We start from the raw sequence: 19,863 nt of genomic DNA on the forward strand, positions 1-19,863 counted from the left end.
CATTATGCATTTGTGTTGTGGGATACCCATTGCACGCTAACAGCTGGAGGTTTGCAAATTTCTTGGTTTCATCTCTCATGAGTTCTATGTCCTTCATATGTATAACCAGCCTTGTTGAAAGCTTAAGGCGTAAATCACCCAAGAGAGATGGGGAAAGAAAATTCGAAGTAGAGCTTTTCCTTCACCAAAAAGAAAAGGTGAAGCAACCCCCATTGACCAAAACTCAACAAGAATACTGTACTCGGTTCATTCCAAAGCTAGGAATATAGTTTCAAAAACAGTTCAACCAAACCCCACATGCAAGTGAACTTGATTCAAAGCCTGCTAAAATCAAGGTTGGCTTTTCATTAGACAGAAACATTTTGGTGCCAGTTTTGATTCTGTCTGAGATCTCTTATCATCTGCATGGCTTTATATTTAACTGTGCCCAAAGCTGCGGTACAAAGTACCCATCCCAAATGCTTAACAACCAGAGCACATTAAGTTAATGGGTCAGCCTCAGAGTGGCCCCTTGATGTGTTATGCTATTGTTATTATGAACAGCTAGTTTCATTTCCTTTGGGTATAATAAACAGCTTGCTGCCAAGAGCAGTGAATAAACCACTTGGGCTTGAGCTGTGAATTTGAGATCCAAAATGAAACAGGGGTCCTGCACAACAGCCACACCTGATCTAATCATTCCTTTAGCTCTGTGCTGATCAGAAGTCAAGGTAAATTCATGCTGAATGTCTAAGTCCAGTCAGCAACTAATAAGACCCTTTTGAATGATCTGGCTACACTACAACTAGTGATGTTACTAACCAACACAGTAGTCATCCTATATTGTGCATAAGGTCTGTACCGTATCAATGAAAACGTGCATTTGTGATCTGGCTGTGTAATATCAATGGCTGTATTCTGCTTTCCTATTCCTGCCTTCAGACATGACCTTTAATGAAGCAGCAGCAGCTTTGTTTTTAGGAGCCTCTGTGTCAGGAAAAGAGTGGGAAGGATGGAGGTACAGATAGGATCTGTAGGAGGATACAGTTACAGAGGCTCTGTAAAATTTGATGTATATAGGTGAAATTTTTGAGAAGGTTCACATAAACCACTGCTGCTTTTGAAGGGTCTGCTCAAAACCACAGTTTTGAAACAGAAACAAACAGAAGGCAGAGATCAGACCTCAGTAAGGATGAGAAAATAAAGGCTTTTCCTCCTCACTAAGTTTAAATTTGAAACATTCAGTTTGTCCAACATTTCTGTTGCCCTAAGGTGAGGACTTCTGTAACCAGTGTAAAAGAGATGAGGCAGTTATAGCTGTTTATATTGATGTGAGAGCTTTTCCCTAATAATGGTTAAAGAGTGTTGACAATCCACAGCCCCAGCTGGAATCCCCCACTCCCCTCCCACATGGTGCATAGTGTTTGGGCCCAAGTATATATTAAACAGGCTCTGTACATATGTAAGTTTATTTTTTGAGAAACTTCTTTCTTTTAAATAGACTTATTCTTTGTTCACCTGGAGGCACAGGATGCCCAGTGATAGCAGCACATCTGAGTTTGCACACTGGTTCTCTGCTCAATGGCAAGCTCTCTGGGCTGCGTGTCTGCAATGGCATGAAAAGGTCACAGCAGTTTTGGGTTATCATTTAGGCGAAGGCTGGAATACATTCCCACATGCCGTACCAGGTTGGGTTCTACCACATAGGCGTTCTCTCCCTTAGTATGCAGCAGCGAGTAGAGGGCAATATCCTTAGCAAAACCCTGGCGGCAGTGCAGCCCCTTCAGGTAGCCTAAGGCACGGCGGGCAGATGGAGCAGAGAAAAGCATGGCAGGCGTGCAGCATTCAGTGACTGGCACGATATTATAGAGAGTGGGAGCCAGCCGGCGCAGCTCCAGCATGTAATGTCGTCCCACCAGCTCTGACAAAGCCATGCTGTACAAAGCAAAGAACAAGACAAGGGGCCAACAGAAACTGGGGCGCCCAGTTGCCCAGGAGTACACCCAGTTCAGCATGGGTCCCAGAAACATGCCCAGACCTAGCCACTCAAGGATTCTCATGGGTTCAGGGTTAAAGTAGCGCTGAAGCCTCTCAGGATGGTACAGCTTGAAATAGAGTGCATCTCTGAGGTATGGTTTGGAGAACCTGACCAACAAGAGGTGCTGCAAGACAGCAAATATCTCCTCCTCTGGCACAGCATCATCTTCCACTACAAGGATGTATTCTGGGTTGTACACCAACAGTGACTGCTCAAGGCAGAAGACATAGTCCTGCTTCTCCTTCTCAAACTGATTCATTCTGGGGTCAGGGTTCTCACCCGTTCTGTCATGACTGACCATAGGAAAGAAGCTGCTCAGCAGCCTGACATCCTGATGGCTACTGGGGTCTGACTCCACATTACAAAGGAGGATGCGGTGGCTCTGACAACGCGCACCACATTTCTGGAGGAGACGGTGGAAGTGAGAGGCCACTTGCAAGACATAGTGGAAATCATCCCGCCTCTGCACAGTGATAATGGTGACAAGCAGCAAGGGCTGGAAGGCATCACTGCCAGAGGCCTCGGAGGTATTATTTGGTATCTGAAGCTTCTCAAAGTAATGGAGCGCAGCCTGGCCCTCCTGCCGGTTCTGCTCCAGGAAATCCTGACTCATGGGGTTCAGGTGCCACCGCCGCAAATAGAAGTAAGAGTGGAGGAGCCGGTGGCAAATCAAAGGTGCGAGCACACCAAATGTCAGCACAGTCAGCATGAGGAGATGGATAAAAGGACTGGACCAACGCCACCACCTCCCATACAGCTGCCAGGCTTGGTGTAACATGGCTGCTGTAGGAGGGCACCCCTGCTTTACTCATGCCCTCATTCCTTCACTTCCCATGCATCTTCCCTGGATTGCAGAGTATCACTGGGGCAGTGGCTGCCAAAGCTGCACAAGCTGTCCAAGCCTAGAAAGGAAGAAAAGAGTTGGTTAATGAAATAGAAACTGTCCAGGTGGGAAAACGTGATTTGACAAAATGGAAAGTTGTGCTAGTCACTGAGTAAGCCAAAATAAAAGGCCTCTGAGGAGACCCTTGTGGTGGGGGCATCACAGAATTGTCATGAGAGGCTGAAGAAAGATAAGACAAATTTAATTTCTAGCAAAGTGCCCTAACACCTTTTCAGCATGTAGGAGCTCTGATCTGACCTAGCTAGACCGGACTTTGTTGTGTTTACGATGCTCCAAATGCATAACAATCAGGCAGTGTATATGCAGGATGTGTGGAAATCTCTTTGTTTTAAAGTAGAGACTATAGATACAACTATTTGGTCACCGTGATATAGTAAGACTTGGGCCACAGACATGAACCAAAGCCCAATCTCTTGTATCTTTAGCCTAGCACATATCTGAAAGACAAACTTTTATCTCTGTGGAATGACATGTGTTTCCCTTCTGTTGCCCACACACTTCCAAACACATGCTTTTTCACTTTACTCCTCGCAGTGTGAAGCAAAGCAACAAAGATACCAATTTACTTCACTAAGGGCATGTGTATGCTACGTGTAATGTGTGTGTGTGTATGTCTCAGATGTCTCCTCCTCTCTAGACCCTGTGAAATACATAGTCACAGCAACATTAGCAAGTTGCAATTGAGCCATTGACTCATGTTTAAGTTTTTATTTTAAAATTATATGCCTTTAATTTAAAATCAAAACATTTATATAAATATGTGGAGTGGGTGTATACACAGACACGATAAGCAAACATCCACCTTCACAGAAATTTATTTTGCCATACTTGCTTTTCTGTTCTTCTTTGGGCTGTCACAAATACCTATCAGCCTGCCTGTCAGAAGCTTACATGAAATCAGGGCAATTAGGCTGCTAGATGAATTCTCCTGTGCCAGTGATTTCCCTTTTTAATCTGCTGTTTGACTCTCCCTTTTACTTCCCATTCCCCCCCCGTCCTTACGAACTGGGTAACTCATGCCTCCCAGCTGACTGACTGTGTGCCACTCAGTGCAGAGTTGCTCTCATTTTTAACCTTCTGCTTTCACCAAATTCTGATCATCAAATGGTGCTCCCAAGGCCCTTTTTCCTTCTCTTCACTGTTGTCTGAAGCAGCCTAAGCAATGATGTGTGAATGGAAAGATATCAGGTCTGTGAGTTTGCCTCTCTGTCTCAGAAGAACAAACCATGTAGAAGAAATTACTCAGATGACATCAAGAAGGGTCTAGTTCTAGGACTACTTCAAAACTGCCTTCATTATTGTAGTCACATATTTGCTGTATTTACCATTAAGAAAAATCTGACTATCTGATATGAAAGTCCTTTTACTAAGATTAATGGAAAATACATAAGAGCTGTTCCAAATATTTGCTATAGGCCAGGTACTTCATGCTGTGAGATCTCAAACCATCCTTGGATAGACTGTGGCATCAGTATTCTGCTATCTTATGATTCACGAAAACACAAGACTTCAAAGATTTAGTGTAATTAAAGAGACGTAACAAATTTGCACACCAATGCATGAGAATCTGCAGTGTCTCCCTGTATAGCTTTTTTTTTTTTTCATTTTCTGATTACACAGTCCTGTTTCAGAGATATTGCACTGTATTGCATCAGTGGACTTTGTAACCTTAAAGGTAGTGGTAGCATTTCAGCGGTCCAATTCAGGACACGAAGACCTGAAATCCATCAGATGCAAAAACTTGGCATTTAAATGCATTTATTCATCCAAAATCTAGGGCTTTCCTTTTTCTCATTTTCTGCTAATGAGTCACAAACCTTAAGGGAACATACAGCATGCAGAATCATACTCTACAGCTCACACTGGCATAAAAAACCCCTCACACTTTGAAGCCTTTTCTTGATGTGAGGAGCATTGCTGGCACTGTCCCTGAGCCAGCCTCCAAACTTGGAAGGGAGGACCACAGTGGGAATAGGAAATAAAGAAAAGCTAGAGAGCAGTTTAGTTCTCAGGGAGGAAAGAAACTCCATTTTTCATCTGCGGGCTATGCTGAAGATCTGAGCCTTCAGGGAGCTCTAGAGTTCTTGGGATATACATGATCCATTAATAATCCCCACCTAAGCAAGAGGCCTCCTCCCGTGTACCCTCTCCTGCTGACAGGGGAGAAGTGCGTGCCGTGCCCCCCTCACGGGGTGACTCCAAGGGAAGCCTGCCTGCGGTCCCCCCGTTCTGAAGCCCGCGCTGCGCAAGAGCCGGGCTCACCCGCACCACCGCAAGGGCGGGTGCCGCATGGCGGCCGGCGCCCTGCCAGCCCGTGCTGCCCCGCCACTGCTGCTGGGAGCGTTGTGCGGGGACTCCACCTGCTGGCGTCCCGGCCCCGGGCACACCGGGCGGTGCACGGCAGGCACCGGAGGCGTCGATCTGCTCGCTTCTTTCGAGGAAGCGGCCGTCCCTGGGAAGGAGCACAGGCGCGGAAGCCGACCAGGCAGCTCACGGCGGCACGCTCACAAGCGTTTCTGGGTTACCCTGGCTTCACCTCGTCAGTAACACAAGGATCTTGGCGCTCTTGGGCTGCTTTTGCAAGTCCGAGCACCCGCAGGGAAACAATCATTTCACTGCTCCCAAATCTCCCTCTGCTGCCTGCGCTGTTAGCTTGCATTCATGCTGACGGTCAGTTTTAAAACAAACTTTCTTAGTTTATTTGCAGAGGAAAAGGCTGTTTTCACTGGGCAGTGGAATACCCACAGAGGCAAAAAATAGTTCAGAGTGTTTTAACACGAGTCAAATACTCCAATTCATACCAAAACCAAGCTGAAAGATCTAGAAAAGAGGGGAGACACTGACATCCCCACTTTCTGGCTCTAACCCTGGGAAGCCAAGAGTTCCAAATCTATGATAGAAATTTCTTGCTTCTACAGAGGCAAAGTTTGATGTTAACTCAGGATTTGAATCCAAACTTTCTGGTCAGACTGTTTTCTACCCCTTTAGCATGGTTCTGACTTTACAGAAGCTATTCTGTTTTCAGAAGCTGTTGGCACTGTCACTTCAATTTTTCCCCATTTTTTTAGGGGGAAAAAAAACCCTTGTTTGTTCTTCAAGTATTTAAGTGGAATTTCTGACAGCAAAATGGAGTTTGAGGAGAAAAGCAAGAATCCGAATTGGATTTTACAGTACTTTAAAAAACCCTGTCTGAAACCTGAATAGTAACTACTTTGCAACCACGTAAATACTTGCAGTGGAAGCCACTTTTATATGTCTTCTGTGTAAAACAGAGACATTGCTTAAACAGCTTTAGAAATTGTTGCAATACAAAGCTGTATATTCAGCTTAGTTTTTTTCTTAGATCATGATGAAGGTTCCTTCCAGAAACACCTAGATCACTTGCTTCCAAATCTACACTCCCATAGTCATTAATCCCCTAATGAAGATGGGTGAATTGCCTCTGCACATGCTTAGGCAGAATAGAAAAATGAGTAATGACCTCTTTGGCCAGGATACTGTCTGCTGTGCTAGTGCTTTAAAAGAGAAAGCTGGTTTTGTCTTTTTTGTTTTGGTCTGCTCCCAACTCCTTTCCAGAGAGGTATTCCCACAGGCAGGTATGCATTCCTGGAACAAAGCTTCGTATGTGTTTCAAAGCTGCAAAATTTTAGGAGGCTTCTGGATAAATAATGTAAGACGGGGCTTCTGTCTTCTGCTACCTGCTCTTTGAGACAAGGCCATAATTGTTCCTTTATGATTAAAATAATAAATGGTTCCTTTTTGCCTAACTACACTTCTTTTCAGTGTCAATGAGAAAAGCCACTCCCTTCCTAAAACAAAAACAGCTGAATGAAGTCATGTGGTAAGAAGCCAGAGAGTCAGCTCTGTGGAAAACAAAGGTAGGATCCTGCAAAATGTCATGGAAAGGCCAGCTATTACAGTCCTGTCCTGGGTTTACCAGGAGCCGTTTTGCTCCTTCTTAGTAACTGGTGCAAGCTCTGTGTGTTTTGACTTCCAGCCTGGGCAGAGAGCTGATAATACCGATTGTTTTTAATTGTTGCTAAGTAATGTTTATTCTGTTTATTCCCCTCCCTCAGCCGGTACAGTAGTAGTAACGGTGTTCATACAAGCTGTAGTTTTGACTTGCGTGTCAATACTATAGTGGCACCTCAAGTTGAAACCTGTGTGCAAAAAACACTTCTATACCCTAATCTATCTTTGTGCGGACATGCTGCAACCACAGGACCAAGCTCCTCTGCTAATTAGCCCTCTCTGGAAGAAACAACAGCTTTGTTCTTGCTGGAATATTGTTAGTGCACTAGCAAGCAGTCCTGCTCAAGTCTGAGGGACTGATGCAAGCTTCACAAAGTCATTAAGAGCCATATACATCTTCTGCTTTATATATGAGAAATATATGTAGTCATGCTGACAGCTGACTGTTGTGCACAGATACTCTCAGCTTCTGAAAACTGAGGTCCCTACCATGAGCTGATCCCTGTTACTGGACCAGATGGACAGCTTTTCTCATCTGCAATTCCTCTTGTTTTCTGACAGCTTTTAGTAGGTCAGGTGCCAGATAATAGCAATGTGTTCAGGCTCGCCTTGAAAACAGCAGTGTCCAATAAAAGCCAACAATTTACAGATCTGACCATTACACTTGAAATGAAACAAAATACAAACCATCCTGGCAAAAGCTGTGCTTCTAAAAACATTCAGCAGAATCTTAATAGTAACAGCTCAGCAGCTGTGCTAGTAAAATGGGTGCATTTTCTAGCAGGTACCAAATTTACCTCTTCTACTTCAAGTACTGCTTAAAGCACTTGTCATTATGTTGCTTCTAGAGAATAAATGTCAAGTAAGCCAGTTGTTTCATTTAACTTCCACCTAAAGTGCTTCCTGCTATGGCGCAAACCAGGGCTGCTGGTGATGCACGTGATCTCGCAGTTCTGTTAGAACTTTACCTTTTGTTTCTTATGGTCTATGTATTAACGGCATGACACTTCTGCAGTCTAACAGGTTAAGAATAGCGTGAAGCATAAGAAAAGTGGCTAGGGAGATGGAGAGGATTTGGACTTAGCTCTTTACAGGACTTACGTGGTATAAGAGGTAAAAACCAGTGTCACAGCTGTCCATTTTTATCTGCCATTCCTCAGAACCTGTCCATGAACATATAAACTTTTTCTGTCCAAGGAAATGAAATTTAAGCACTATCAGAAAACTGAAAATGTACAGATACACAGGGAATAACCCTGTACAGTTAGGAAACCCCAGAAACTGCAAAAATTGCATCCTGAATGTAAATTTACTGATAGCCCGGCCTGCTTTTCTCATTTAACTGGAGCTAGCTTTTCCAGACTGTTCATAAATCCCTAGAAATCCAGGGAGCAGTTTGAAAGCTGAATTAAGAGGCAAAGTACATGAATGTGTCCATTTCCTTTAAATTAAGAAGTTAAAAGCCACTAGTGAAACACGCTATGAACCGAGTATGTTAATTACAGTTATTTCCCCAACTTCTGTCTCACTTTTCTTGTGTATTCATTTCCCTCTGCCACGTAAATCCAAAGGGAGCCTGTTCTCAACATCTGCTGACTTTCACCAGACTGCTCCCTGCTATGCAACATCATGGGAAAACAGTGCTCTTCCCTGTTGCTATCAAGCAGTAAGGTCAGTATTCAGATCAAGTGGGAGTGGAAAGCAGTTGGGAGAAAAGTTCTGCAAGGTAACAGCTTAACAGAGTGACTTAAGGCAAGGAGTTCTGCGAGGAGCTGCCTTTTAGAAGGTGACACCAAAGGTTTATGGTTTACATGATTTTAAAATTATTCAATGTGTATTTGTCTGAATTTACATTTCTTTTGTGCCACAGATGAAAGGAAAAAAAAAACAACACACAACCAAAAAACCAGGATACGTTGTTATAGAATTGCTAATGATATGTATAAAAAATGCTGCGTGTTTTCACAGAGGTGAAGTCCTCCAAGATCTTAAATTCAGCTTTTGGTTTGAGCTTTCTTTTGCTTTAGTATAAAATGTGTATCTCTATTTATTAAAGGAAAAAAAAAAAGAAAAATTACATTAGACAAAGCTGCTATTAATAACATCACGAACTATTAAGTTTTGCTGTCTGTTCTTGGAATCTCAGAGCTAAATGTGCATTGAGTCATTAGAGATGCTACAGATAATTTTTATTCTAACTCCTTATGTCACAGTCTTTGTTTAAAATAAGACCAGCGCTCCTGCATGCAAGGTACTGTACACAAATACAGCAAGAGGCAATTTCTACTTTATCGATCTTCAGCATAAGATAATATCAAAGAAGGGAATCTGTTTTTCTGAGATATGTAACACATCAGTCTGGTTTTGTTGTTGTGAATAACTGACATTTTATCGTTTGACCATACTGGTAATCCACACAGGTAAATAGAATAGCTTTTGAAAAAAAAAAAAAAAAAAAGCTACTAAATGTGGTACGCTGAAGTAATAGCAATTCTTTGCAAATTAAAGCAATCTAAACACATAAGGAAGAAGAATTCTTACTCTTGGAGAAGTCTGTCCAGAAGGATTTATTCCAGAGCAGCAGAAATGAGGCATGCCAGCATGGCTTCTTCTGCCTGAGCTCCTCTATTTGATTTCTATATGCAGCTGTGCCCTTGGGGCTTGCTATGAAACCAGGTATTTCACAGTCACTGGAAGAGCAATGTGCAGATTAAATTAGCTCCTTGAGTATTTGTGATTTGGGTAGGTGTGCTGGGTGCACGCAGCCTGACTGGGTGAGCAGCATTTTGGTTCAGGCATCACGGACAAACCAGCCCTGATGTGTAAACAGTGAGAACTGTGCTAGGCTGTATCTTCTCAGGAACTAGGGAGTCTAGGCCATGTCTTACCAGGACCTAACAGTATCAGCCCAAGTGGGGACTAGACAAAACTACAACTGCTACAGCTGCACGCACACCAAATGGGGTTGGTCATGAGTCAGCCACTTCAACATATAGATATATCTGTAGCCCCCTGAGCCAGTTCCCCTTAAGTAGGAACACTACTCAAGGTCATTCTTTTGAAATTGAGAGACACCTTACCTATAACTTGGTATCTATAATGATGTAACACATTTTACATTAGGCCTAAAAGTGTACTTTATGCTAGAGTATTTATATATCTAGGTAGAGTATAAGTATTAGAAGTGTAGTAACTGCCAGACTACTTAACCCCCATCTAATCATTGTTTAAATCACTGCTGAAATCACCAATTAGATCATCATCCAATTACCATTCCATTACAGCTTAATTATTGATAATTACTGTTAAATCATTATTAAGTCACTGTTTAATTATCCTTCAGTTATTGCTTAATCATCATTTGAATGACAATTATCAATCATGGATTAATTACAAATTGATAATCATTTAAAGGATAATAAAACCTTTTAGTTAACCCTCAGTGATGACGTCTCTTAATAATTATGACAGTAGAGCTGGAGATGTGGGTTTATGAAAGGGGGGAAGGGGAAAGAAAAGGCAACAGATGTAGTGATGGCTGCTAACTCAGAAAATGTCGCAGCTTTACTCTTATTACGTGAGCCGGCAGTGTGCGCTCGCAGCCCAGAAAGCCAACCGTATCCTGGGCTGCATCAAAAGGAGCATGACCAGCAGGTCGAAGGAGGTGATCCTGCCCCTCTACTCTGCTCTTGTGAGACCTCACCTGGAGTATTGTGTGCAGTTCTGGTGTCCTCAACTATAAAAAGGACATGGAACTGCTGGAACAAGTCCAGAGGAGGGCCACGAGGATGATCAGGGGACTGGAGCACCTCCCGTATGAAGACAGGCTGAGGAAGTTGGGGCTGTTCAGCCTGGAGAAGAGAAGGCTGCGTGGGGACATAATAGCAGCCTTCCAGTATCTGAAGGGGGCCTGTAGGGATGCTGGGGAGGGACTCTTCGTCAGGGACTGTAGTGGGTAACAGGTTAAAACTTAAACAGGGGAAGTTTAGATTGGATATAAGGAGGAAATTCTTTCCTGTTAGGGTGGTGAGACACTGGAATCGGTTGCCCAGGGAGGTTGTGAGTGCTCCATCCCTGGCTGTGTTCAAGGTCAGGTTGGATGAAGCCTTGGGTGAGATGGTTTAGTGTGAGGTGTCCCTGCCCATGGCAGGGGGGTTGGAACTAGATGATCTTGAGGTCCTTTCCAACCCTAACTATGATTCTATGACTGTAAAGAACAAAGCAGGGTGATAAGGAAATAGGATATTATTTGTCTGAGCACAGGTCCTTCATAAGAAGGCTATGAGTTTCCAGTTGGCCTAGGTCTATGCAACAATCAAAATGCAACACAGTACAAGGTGACAACCAGAATACTGTGATTCTAACCTCTGTTTGAAAGAAAAATTGTTTAGTCATATTGATAAACAGCACTCCTCTTTCAACATCTCCTTTTCCTTTTTATGTCTATTAATGTTAAATAACACTATGGATTTTTTTCTTTGTATTCACCACTTGTGTCTGAGGAATATATGGCCTTCCTCCCCTCCCACAACAATGTATGAAGCAGACTATTTATCCTGCACAGCAATGCGTGGTAAGTGGGATGCCCTGGTTCTGGGGGACACTGGCGATCTGTTTGAGCCCCAAGGGAAAAAAATGGAATAAATACAGTAACTGGAAAATATACAGTCTGTTATACAATATTATAACAGACATATATACCAGACTGTATAACAGACAAAAATATATTTCCTGTTATACAATTACTGTTGCCCTTGTTGCATAGACAAGAAAGCAGCAGTCTTCACACATACAGGAGGGTGTTTCTCCTGGTCTCTGTGCTTGCAAAGGGCTTCCTGAACCTGGTAAGCCTTTATGGCAGCCCACTAGTTGTGCCTAAAATTACCTTCTCAGCAGCTGTGTAAGGGCAAGCCAGCCTACAAACCTGTAATGCACACTGGCATAGTTTCATGTTTTGCTGAACTGTCAGCACAGCTGCAAACTTCCTCCACAGTCTATGACTTTAAACGTCATTGACTTCAGCATTTAGGTGCTCCTCTTTCCCTTTGGGAGAGCTGCCAGGTAGCACAAGGTGACCCTTAAAGCACGGGGATTAATAGCAGTTACCTTAGTGATGATGGTCAAAGAAGAGAGGGCGTTAGGTAAGAAAAGCTGACCCCACCTCCACCCTCTGACCTCCTTGCCAAACAGCAGAGCCAGGGATGGTATTTGCGTGTGCCCAGTTCTCTACCCCCCTTGCCCACCTCTTGACCACAGCAATTCTGACCATGCTTTTTACCTCGGCAGAGGACTGCTCTGGGTGGGACCAAGCACAGAGCAGAGGATAGCCGGTTTTGTTCCCATTTCCTTAAAAAGAGTTTAATTCACCTTCCTTAATAACAGAAGGGCCATTTCCTTAGACCCAGCCAGGCTCTGGCCACTCTCTCTTCTGCTTGTCACCACATAGTGCCACATCCTCAGAGCAAACACAAAACATTCCCTCCTTCGCCGGCGGCTTCCCCCTTTCCACTTCCCCCCTCGCCCGGGTGCCTCAGCTCCAGCAGCCAAATCCATCCGTTTCTATGAAAACATGTCCTTGTTTCCTGATAACGAACCCGTAACTCCGCATCTCCCCGCGCTTCGCTTCCCCTACTGCTGGGGGAGGCGGCGGGACGAAAGCGCCCCCGGCCCCCAACCCGCGCCCGCCCCGAGCCCAGCGGGAGACGCGAAAGCCAGACCCCCGGGACAGCCCCAGGCACGACGAGGAATTTACCCTTTCCCGGCCAAGCGCCCCGGAGGTTTCCTGCCGCCCGCAGGAGAGCCGGGCCACCGCCAATCCGACCCCCTGCTTCCGCCGCGCATCTCCGCCTTCTGTTTATATTGCCACTCTGCTGGCTGCTCACTTCTCTCCCGCAAATTTTCCTCCTCCTCCTCCTCGGGCGGTGAGGGTGGGATTAAGGCATCGAAGCCTAAACATGTGACTACGCCAGCACAGGGATGCTTAGAAAGAGGGGAAGGGGCGCTGACAACAGTGAGAAACCGAAACCTGGAAGTGGGAATGTCTGTGAAAGCGGGCTGAGAAGCAAAAGGCGAATTGCATGAGCCCCAGGGGACTCCTGGGGCACAGACAGCAGCGCAGCCGGAGTCTGTAATTCCTGCTCTGTGGCCCCCGAATCCCGCACAGGGAGCCGCGGTGCGCCGGCCCAGGTACTGCTTGGTCCCTGAAGATGCACACAACTTCCCAAGCCCTTCCCGACACAGGATTTCAAATGCGCTCCACGCATCTCCCAGGTGCGTTTATCGGCGCCCGCGGCTCCGCCTTTGCGGCACTGCCCCGCCTGGCTCCTTCGGCATGGCTCCCACCCGGCCCGGTTGGTAGCGGTTTATTGTCCGGGTTCGAGTCCTGCTCCCCACCTTTCAAATCACGATGCCTTTGCGTCGCAGGGTGAAAGATAGGCCCCCCCTCCCCCAGGCTCGCTCAAGTGGAGAGTCGGTGTTTCAGGGTTGTCAGCGGATTGTTTGTATGTCAACCATGATGTGTAGAAATGCTAAGCTTTCGCTGTATTAATCTGTTATGGATTCATTACAGATGTATTCACCGAAATGGGGAGGCTCATCAGCTACAACAAATTTGTATCAGGCTGTTCGGGATCCAAATGTCTGACCCAAGGGCACTTCTGACCTATTCATTTCCTCTCCTCTTTTTCTCTGTGTTCCATCTGTGTTCTTCCACACATCTATCTTTCAACCCTGTGACTGTAACACTTAATGATACAAATTGGTTTTAACCACAGTTATCTGAAATATGCCTCAGAGAAAGTTTTCCGCTGTTCATTATAAGAATTCCTTAGTTTTGTGCCTGCAGCTCCAGAAAAAGTGAGTACATGTATTTAGGCTAAATTATTTACAGGCTCTGACATCTCTTACTTCTAGGAAAAATCTGGGGGAAAAAAAAACCTAAACAGAAGCCCCCCTTTATGCTGTTTCACTAAAACACTGCTAAGCACAGCTAAAATTTTGCTCAGTCCTGTGATCAGAAGCTTCTAGCATGATGCACGTTTTTAATGTTAACAGAGGAATTTCTATTATTCCCTCTAATAAGCATTATGAACTAAAGAACTCAGTTATTCATGCCTGGGATCCTTAACTTCTTAAAACTGGCAAGAGCTATCCCTCAGCTAAGGCTTATTATTATAGAAACAATGTGGATGAATGGGAGAAAAAGTCTGAGGAACATTACTGAGGAACAGTAATGCTCCTATAATAACACAATCGAGCATCACATTTGTGTTCCTAGAGTGACTTGCTCTCCCTTAGAAAGGTGAGAAATTCTGGAAGATCCACAGGTTTACCTAGATGCATGTTACCCTCTGAAAATAATAAAGCAGTACAAGAAAGCATAGCTACTCAGGTGGTTTGCCTTCCAAAATCCTTCTTTGCTGACCACCTCTTCCTCTTTTTCCACTAGTTTTTAATGACAATGTGTACTGTACCTTCCACTTAAATACTTTCAAGCCTGCAAGTACTGATGAACTAGAAACATAATAGATCTTGCACCAGAACAGTGGCAAAAGGATATGTGAGAGTACTGGAGGGAGTAAAGAGGTAAAGAGATTGTACATTCCTGGGATGTCCATTACCATGTTCTTCACAACATTCTACATTAGATTTGCAGAAGTTGTGAGAAAGAATGTTTTGGGTTTTTTTCCCACTTTTGTATCAGTATGTGCGTGGGAGAGTGACTACTGAGTGGCATCAGCAGAAACACATGTCACACTGCACCCTATATTACATTTCATATGGGGTTTCAGACAGCAGAACAATTTGGCAGTAATAAATTAAAAGGATTGTGTCAGAAGGCCTTTTCTTTGGGAGTAAATATTTAGGTAATTGAAATTTGTGAGGAATCTTTCTGTATAGTCTTCACTGCTCCCACTTCTTTCACTTGCCTGCTTTTCAAGGAACGCTTGACCTTCATCCTTAAAAAGTTCTCCCTTTTAAACAGCTTTTGTTAGACCCAAAAGTCTGAGGAAGAAAAGTCACAAGTCATTTTGGAGCAGTGGCACAGTTTAAACATAAGGGAGACTGATCCAGCTGAAAAAAACACACTTAGGATAGATTATTTCTTAGCTGGATCACCTCACATCTTGAGTTCTCCACACCAAATTACTATGTCAGCACAGCAATGAGGAGTCTGGAAGGCAGACACAAGCATTTGGGGATAGGACTGTTCATGCAGTAATGTATCTGCCTGTACAATAACAGGTCAATACTTTACAATTATAATCAGAAAAAAAAAAAATCCTAAGGTAAGAAGTGCATTCAAGTTCAGCCCAGCTGTACAGATTCAAATATCTTCTGTTGCCAAAGCAGCCTTACTGTTTGCCGTCCACTGTAACAGCTCTCACAGCACTGAGCATTTGCGGAAGGGAATTGAGCCAATGCATCCCTGTCAAAATATCCTTAGCTCCTGCCATTTCCATTCCCCCTCATAATTCTTTATCTTTCTCTCCCCAGTCAGTCGTAATGCTTCATGTTTTTACCAGAAGGCAACATCGTGAGGGTGTGCACACATGCTGATTTTGAGCTACATGTGGTGATTACAGAGCCAACAAATCAAACAGGCTCCTGTTCAATGTATGTCGAAGGCATTTTCTCAGTGGGATGGAGATGTGAGCCTCTGTTTTACAGGAGACTTCCATGAAGTATATACCAGCAAACATATTAGAGACTTACTCCCCTAAGACAGTTGGAATGAAATCTGACAAGTCTGTTCAAAACTTGAGGGACAGAGAAGGAACTGTGAAAAACCAGGGGGGAAATTAAAAAAAAAAAAAAAAAAAAAACCCAAAGAGACTAAAGAAGTAAGGAAAAGCAAAATTTGTAAGCCCAGTGTCCTTAGGAACAAATCCAAAGTGATTGCATACTATCAGGAAGAACAAATAAGTATGTTTAGCACATAACCTGTTGTACTAGTATGTGTATAATCTAGTCAGTTGTAAAGGCTGTGCCTCTTCTACAAACAACCTGAGACATTCTCCACTCACTGCAGTCCTTTACGTTCAGCTACCAGATGATAACAATAATCTGGTTATTCCTGTACCATGAGCTGTACAATAAGTATCTTCTTGTAGGTATCTGCTGTTCACTTCAAATTCTACCTTTTAAAATTTTTGTCTTGCCTTGTTACGTATATATAGGAGAAAATCTGCAGACTAAATAAATATGTCCTGCTTACACTCTGCTTTTTAAGAAGCAGCAGGCATTTCTGATGGCCGTTTTGAATAGGAATGCAAATTGATGGTAAACAAACTACATACAGTGCTTTCTCTTTCTTTCTTTTAGACTCAGATCACTGGGGACAAAAAGTGTTGAAAGTCCTTTCTTGTTTACTGGAAATACAGTGAACTCTTATGTCAGGGCTATTGTGTTTACCTTTAGACAACACTAGTGAGATGAAATACAGCTCCAAAGGGGATGAATTCATGCTGGCTTATCTGTCTAGGGTATGTTAATATTGTCTGAAAAGGCTGAAATATTTTGATTTTCTTTTCATCCTGGTCTGTACATTCGGTTACCTGTAATGACTAAGCACTCTTCATGTTATTCCCAGGGCTTTTGTCTATACAGGCTACTATATACAACTCCATTTCAGACTTTTCAGGTTTACACCAATAACTAATTCACCTTGAAGATGCATTATCAAACACTGTTCCTGTAATCTCTTCTACATAAGCTGCACACTTGAAGATGACAGAAAAACACTTACTGTAGTCCAGTTAATTTTAGAGAGTATTGCACACAGACACACATGCAAAGTTTTTCTATCATAGCATGGTTAGAATTGGAAGGGACCTTAAAGCTCATCTGGTACCACCCACCCTGCCATTGGCAGCAACACCTTCCATTACACCACACTGGAAGTCCCACCCAACCTGGCCTTGAGCACTTCCAGGGATGCGGCTTCTCTGAGCAACCTGTTCCAGTGTCTCAATACCCTCATAGTAAAGAATTTGCTTCTAATGTCTAAATCTAAATCTCCCCTCTGTTAGCTTAAGGCCATTTTCCCTTGTCCTGTCACTAAGTCCCTGTTCAGATTTCTTGTAGTTCCCCCTTAGCTACTGGAAGGCTACTGTAAGGTCCTCCTGGAGCCTTCTCTTCTCCAGGCTGATTAAGCCCAGCTCCCTCAGCTTGTCTCCACAGAAGAGGTGCTCCAGCCCCCTGATCATCTTTGTAGCCTCCTCTGGACTAGCTTGAGCAGACCACATCCTTGTGTTGGGAGCCCCACAGCTGGATGCAGTACTCCAGGTGAGGTGTCATGAGAGCAGAGTAGAAGGGCAGGATCACCTCCTTTGACCTTTTGGTCATGCTCCTTTTGATGCAGCCCAGTATATAGCTGGCTTTCTGGGCTGCAAGCACACAATGCGGGCTTACACTTGGCTTCTCGTCAACCAACATCCCCAAGTCCTTCACCTCAGGGCTGGTCTCAATCCAGTCTCTGTCCAGTCTGTATTTGTGCTTGGGATAGCCCCAGCCCAGGTGCAGGAGCTTGCACTTGGCTTTGTTGAACTTCATGGTGATGTGTTAATTAATGGCAGAATTTCAAAAGATCTGCAAGTATGATCACACTCAGAGAAATTAATGTATCTTAATCAGTTTAGTTGTATATGCTCGGTGATGCAACTTTCTACCTGTCCTGCTCCCACATTCTGATTCTTGCAGACTACAACCCAGGTATTTCAAAGACAGACATTTTAATTTAGAAACAGTGTAAAGTGGCTCCCCAAATGATATGTTGAAATATACTGACTCTCAGTTACTTGCTCTGTGTTACAAAATAGAACAGTCTGTAACACTGTACTTTCTGCAGATGCTAAAAAAAAAAAAAAAAGGATGGGGTAAAGAGGCAAAACACAAGATTTCCAAACTGAGGGTTCTGACAGGAATTATCTCTTTATTCCTCAAGGACTGCTGCAAAGCTTTTTTTTTTTTGCCTTTTTTTTTTTTTTTTTCTTTCCCTTGAAGGATAAAGTTTTGCACAGTCACTGGGCACATTTCACTAACAAATTATGTGCCTGTGTGAGAAGCACAGAGCATTAGCAATTGCTCTCTTTCACTGCAAATTTTAAGTGTGCACTTCTGGAACTAAAGGTTTGCTACTGGCATGAGAGAAACGGCTTGTCTAACTGGAAGGGTTGGGTACCACTCATACAAGGTTTTAATTACACAAAGATTCTCAGGAAAATTGTATCAAATGATGACTATTTTAAAACTGCTTCAAAACTCTAAGGAACAGCACTATTTCAAATTTAAGAGATTTTAATTTGGTTTATCTGAATGGTCTTTGGAAGTGAAAGGGACAAAATAAATGTTAACCTTCATTCACTCTACATAATAGTGTCTGTACAGGATGAAACATGGTGATTAAAATAGTTGACTCTTAGCTCATTTTTAATTAATTCAGGTTAATTTTTTTTTTTTTTTTAGCGCTTAAGTTTAGATAAGTCCTGGGATGCCAGCTGGGGGCACTGACCTTATTTGAAGAAGGACATAAAAATCCCTGACTAGTCCATGATCTAGAAGGATAGAGAGCCTCCTATTATTATTAGAGCTACCTTGGCTAGTGGAAAGATGCAAGTGATACTGGAAGGCTGCCAGGAAGTTGCCACACAGCCTCCTCTTCTCCAGGCTGAGCAGCCCCAACTGTCTCAGTCTGTCTTGGTATGGGAGGTGCTCCAGCCACCTTTTCATCCTTGTGGCCCTTCTCTGGACTTGCTCCAACAGCTCCATGTCCTTCTCATGTTGAGGACACCAGAACTGCACATAGTACTCCAAGTGAGGTCTCATGAGAGCAGAGTAGAGGGGCACGATCTCGACTGCTGGTCACGCCCCTTTTAACATAGCCCAGCATATGGTTGGTTTCTGGGCTGCAAGCACACACTGAAGCCGGCTCATGTTGAGTTTCTCACTGACCAACACCCCCAAGTCCTTCTCCACAGGGCTGCTCTGAATCACTTCTCTGCCCAACCTGTAGCTGTGCTTGGGATTGCCCCAGGTGTAGGACCTTGCACTTCTCATTGTTGAACTTCATGAGTTTTGCACTGGCCCACCTCTCCCAGATGTGTATTGAAAGTATCCTAGTATGCTGTAGTATTAACTTAGGTGAGTAATAATTAACTACTTTTAGTTTCTAAAAAAGTAGTACAGTTTCTTTTTGCAGTAAAGCAAGAACCCACTTAGTCCAAGCACACTGGCTACAGTTTTATGTGTGTTCATTTTCTTTAATCAGCCTGTCTCCCAAGAAAATTGTACCATCTTAAATAATATAAAAATTACTGGGTAGATCAGGGATGCTGTAGAATGATGTATTTCTGTGAGATGTGATGTATGCATTGCACTGCGTATATCACTATTGTTTCAGAACCCTGATGTTATTAAATATAGTTCCACTCGTGTCCCTAATAAATATGTACCTAGCACGGCACACTGCAGCATCACCTTTTCATTCATTTCATTCCCACTGCAACAATATCAGCTACATCTTTGAGAAAAAAACAACAATTATCCTACTTTTACAGCACATCCTTTGCCACAATGATTAAAGACTAAAAAAAACTAGAATAAACCTTTAAGAAACAAGTTTTCCACAAGGATTGAAGCTTTGCGCTTCAAAGGTCAGACTTAAAAAATATTTTTCTTGTTGCTTCAGTACTTCAGTAATTGAAAGCGTGTCTTGAAACAATCAGCCAGTGAGAAAGGGCTATCTTTTAATATACTAGTGTTTCTATTTTTGCCTCAAAACACCAATGATCAAAATAGCAGAATAAGATATAATCGACTTGGAGCCTGTAGCCAGTATGTGAGGAAATTAAGGGTGTTAAGGAAATTCAGCCTAAGCCCTTTATCCTGTTTATTTATTTATTGTTGTTTTTCCAAGGAAAGGGTTACATTCACTTTGAAGCCAAAGACTCACATAAACATATGACAGCAT

General features: G+C 43.4%; 1 protein-coding gene across 2 annotated transcripts; it reads right to left on the reverse strand.

The window, feature by feature from the left end:
• Nucleotides 1-1,430: 1,430 nt before the first annotated feature.
• On the reverse strand, nt 1,431-13,140 carry PGAP4 (post-GPI attachment to proteins GalNAc transferase 4). Of its 2 annotated transcripts, XM_065661157.1 has the most exons (3): nt 12,646-13,140; nt 9,435-9,583; nt 1,431-2,919 (listed from the first exon to the last, which is right to left on the reverse strand). In XM_065661157.1, the coding sequence occupies exon 3, from the start codon at nt 2,793-2,795 to the stop codon at nt 1,605-1,607; it is 1,191 nt and encodes a 396-aa protein (XP_065517229.1). In that variant the 5' UTR covers nt 2,796-2,919; nt 9,435-9,583; nt 12,646-13,140; the 3' UTR covers nt 1,431-1,604. The 2 variants fall into 2 exon arrangements, with proteins under 2 accessions (XP_065517229.1, XP_065517228.1); XM_065661156.1 differs by lacking the exon at nt 9,435-9,583.
• Between the last annotated feature and the right edge of the window lie 6,723 nt (nt 13,141-19,863).

This window comes from Lathamus discolor, chromosome Z, assembly GCF_037157495.1.
Source record: "Lathamus discolor isolate bLatDis1 chromosome Z, bLatDis1.hap1, whole genome shotgun sequence".
Lineage (NCBI taxonomy): Eukaryota > Metazoa > Chordata > Aves > Psittaciformes > Psittacidae > Lathamus > Lathamus discolor.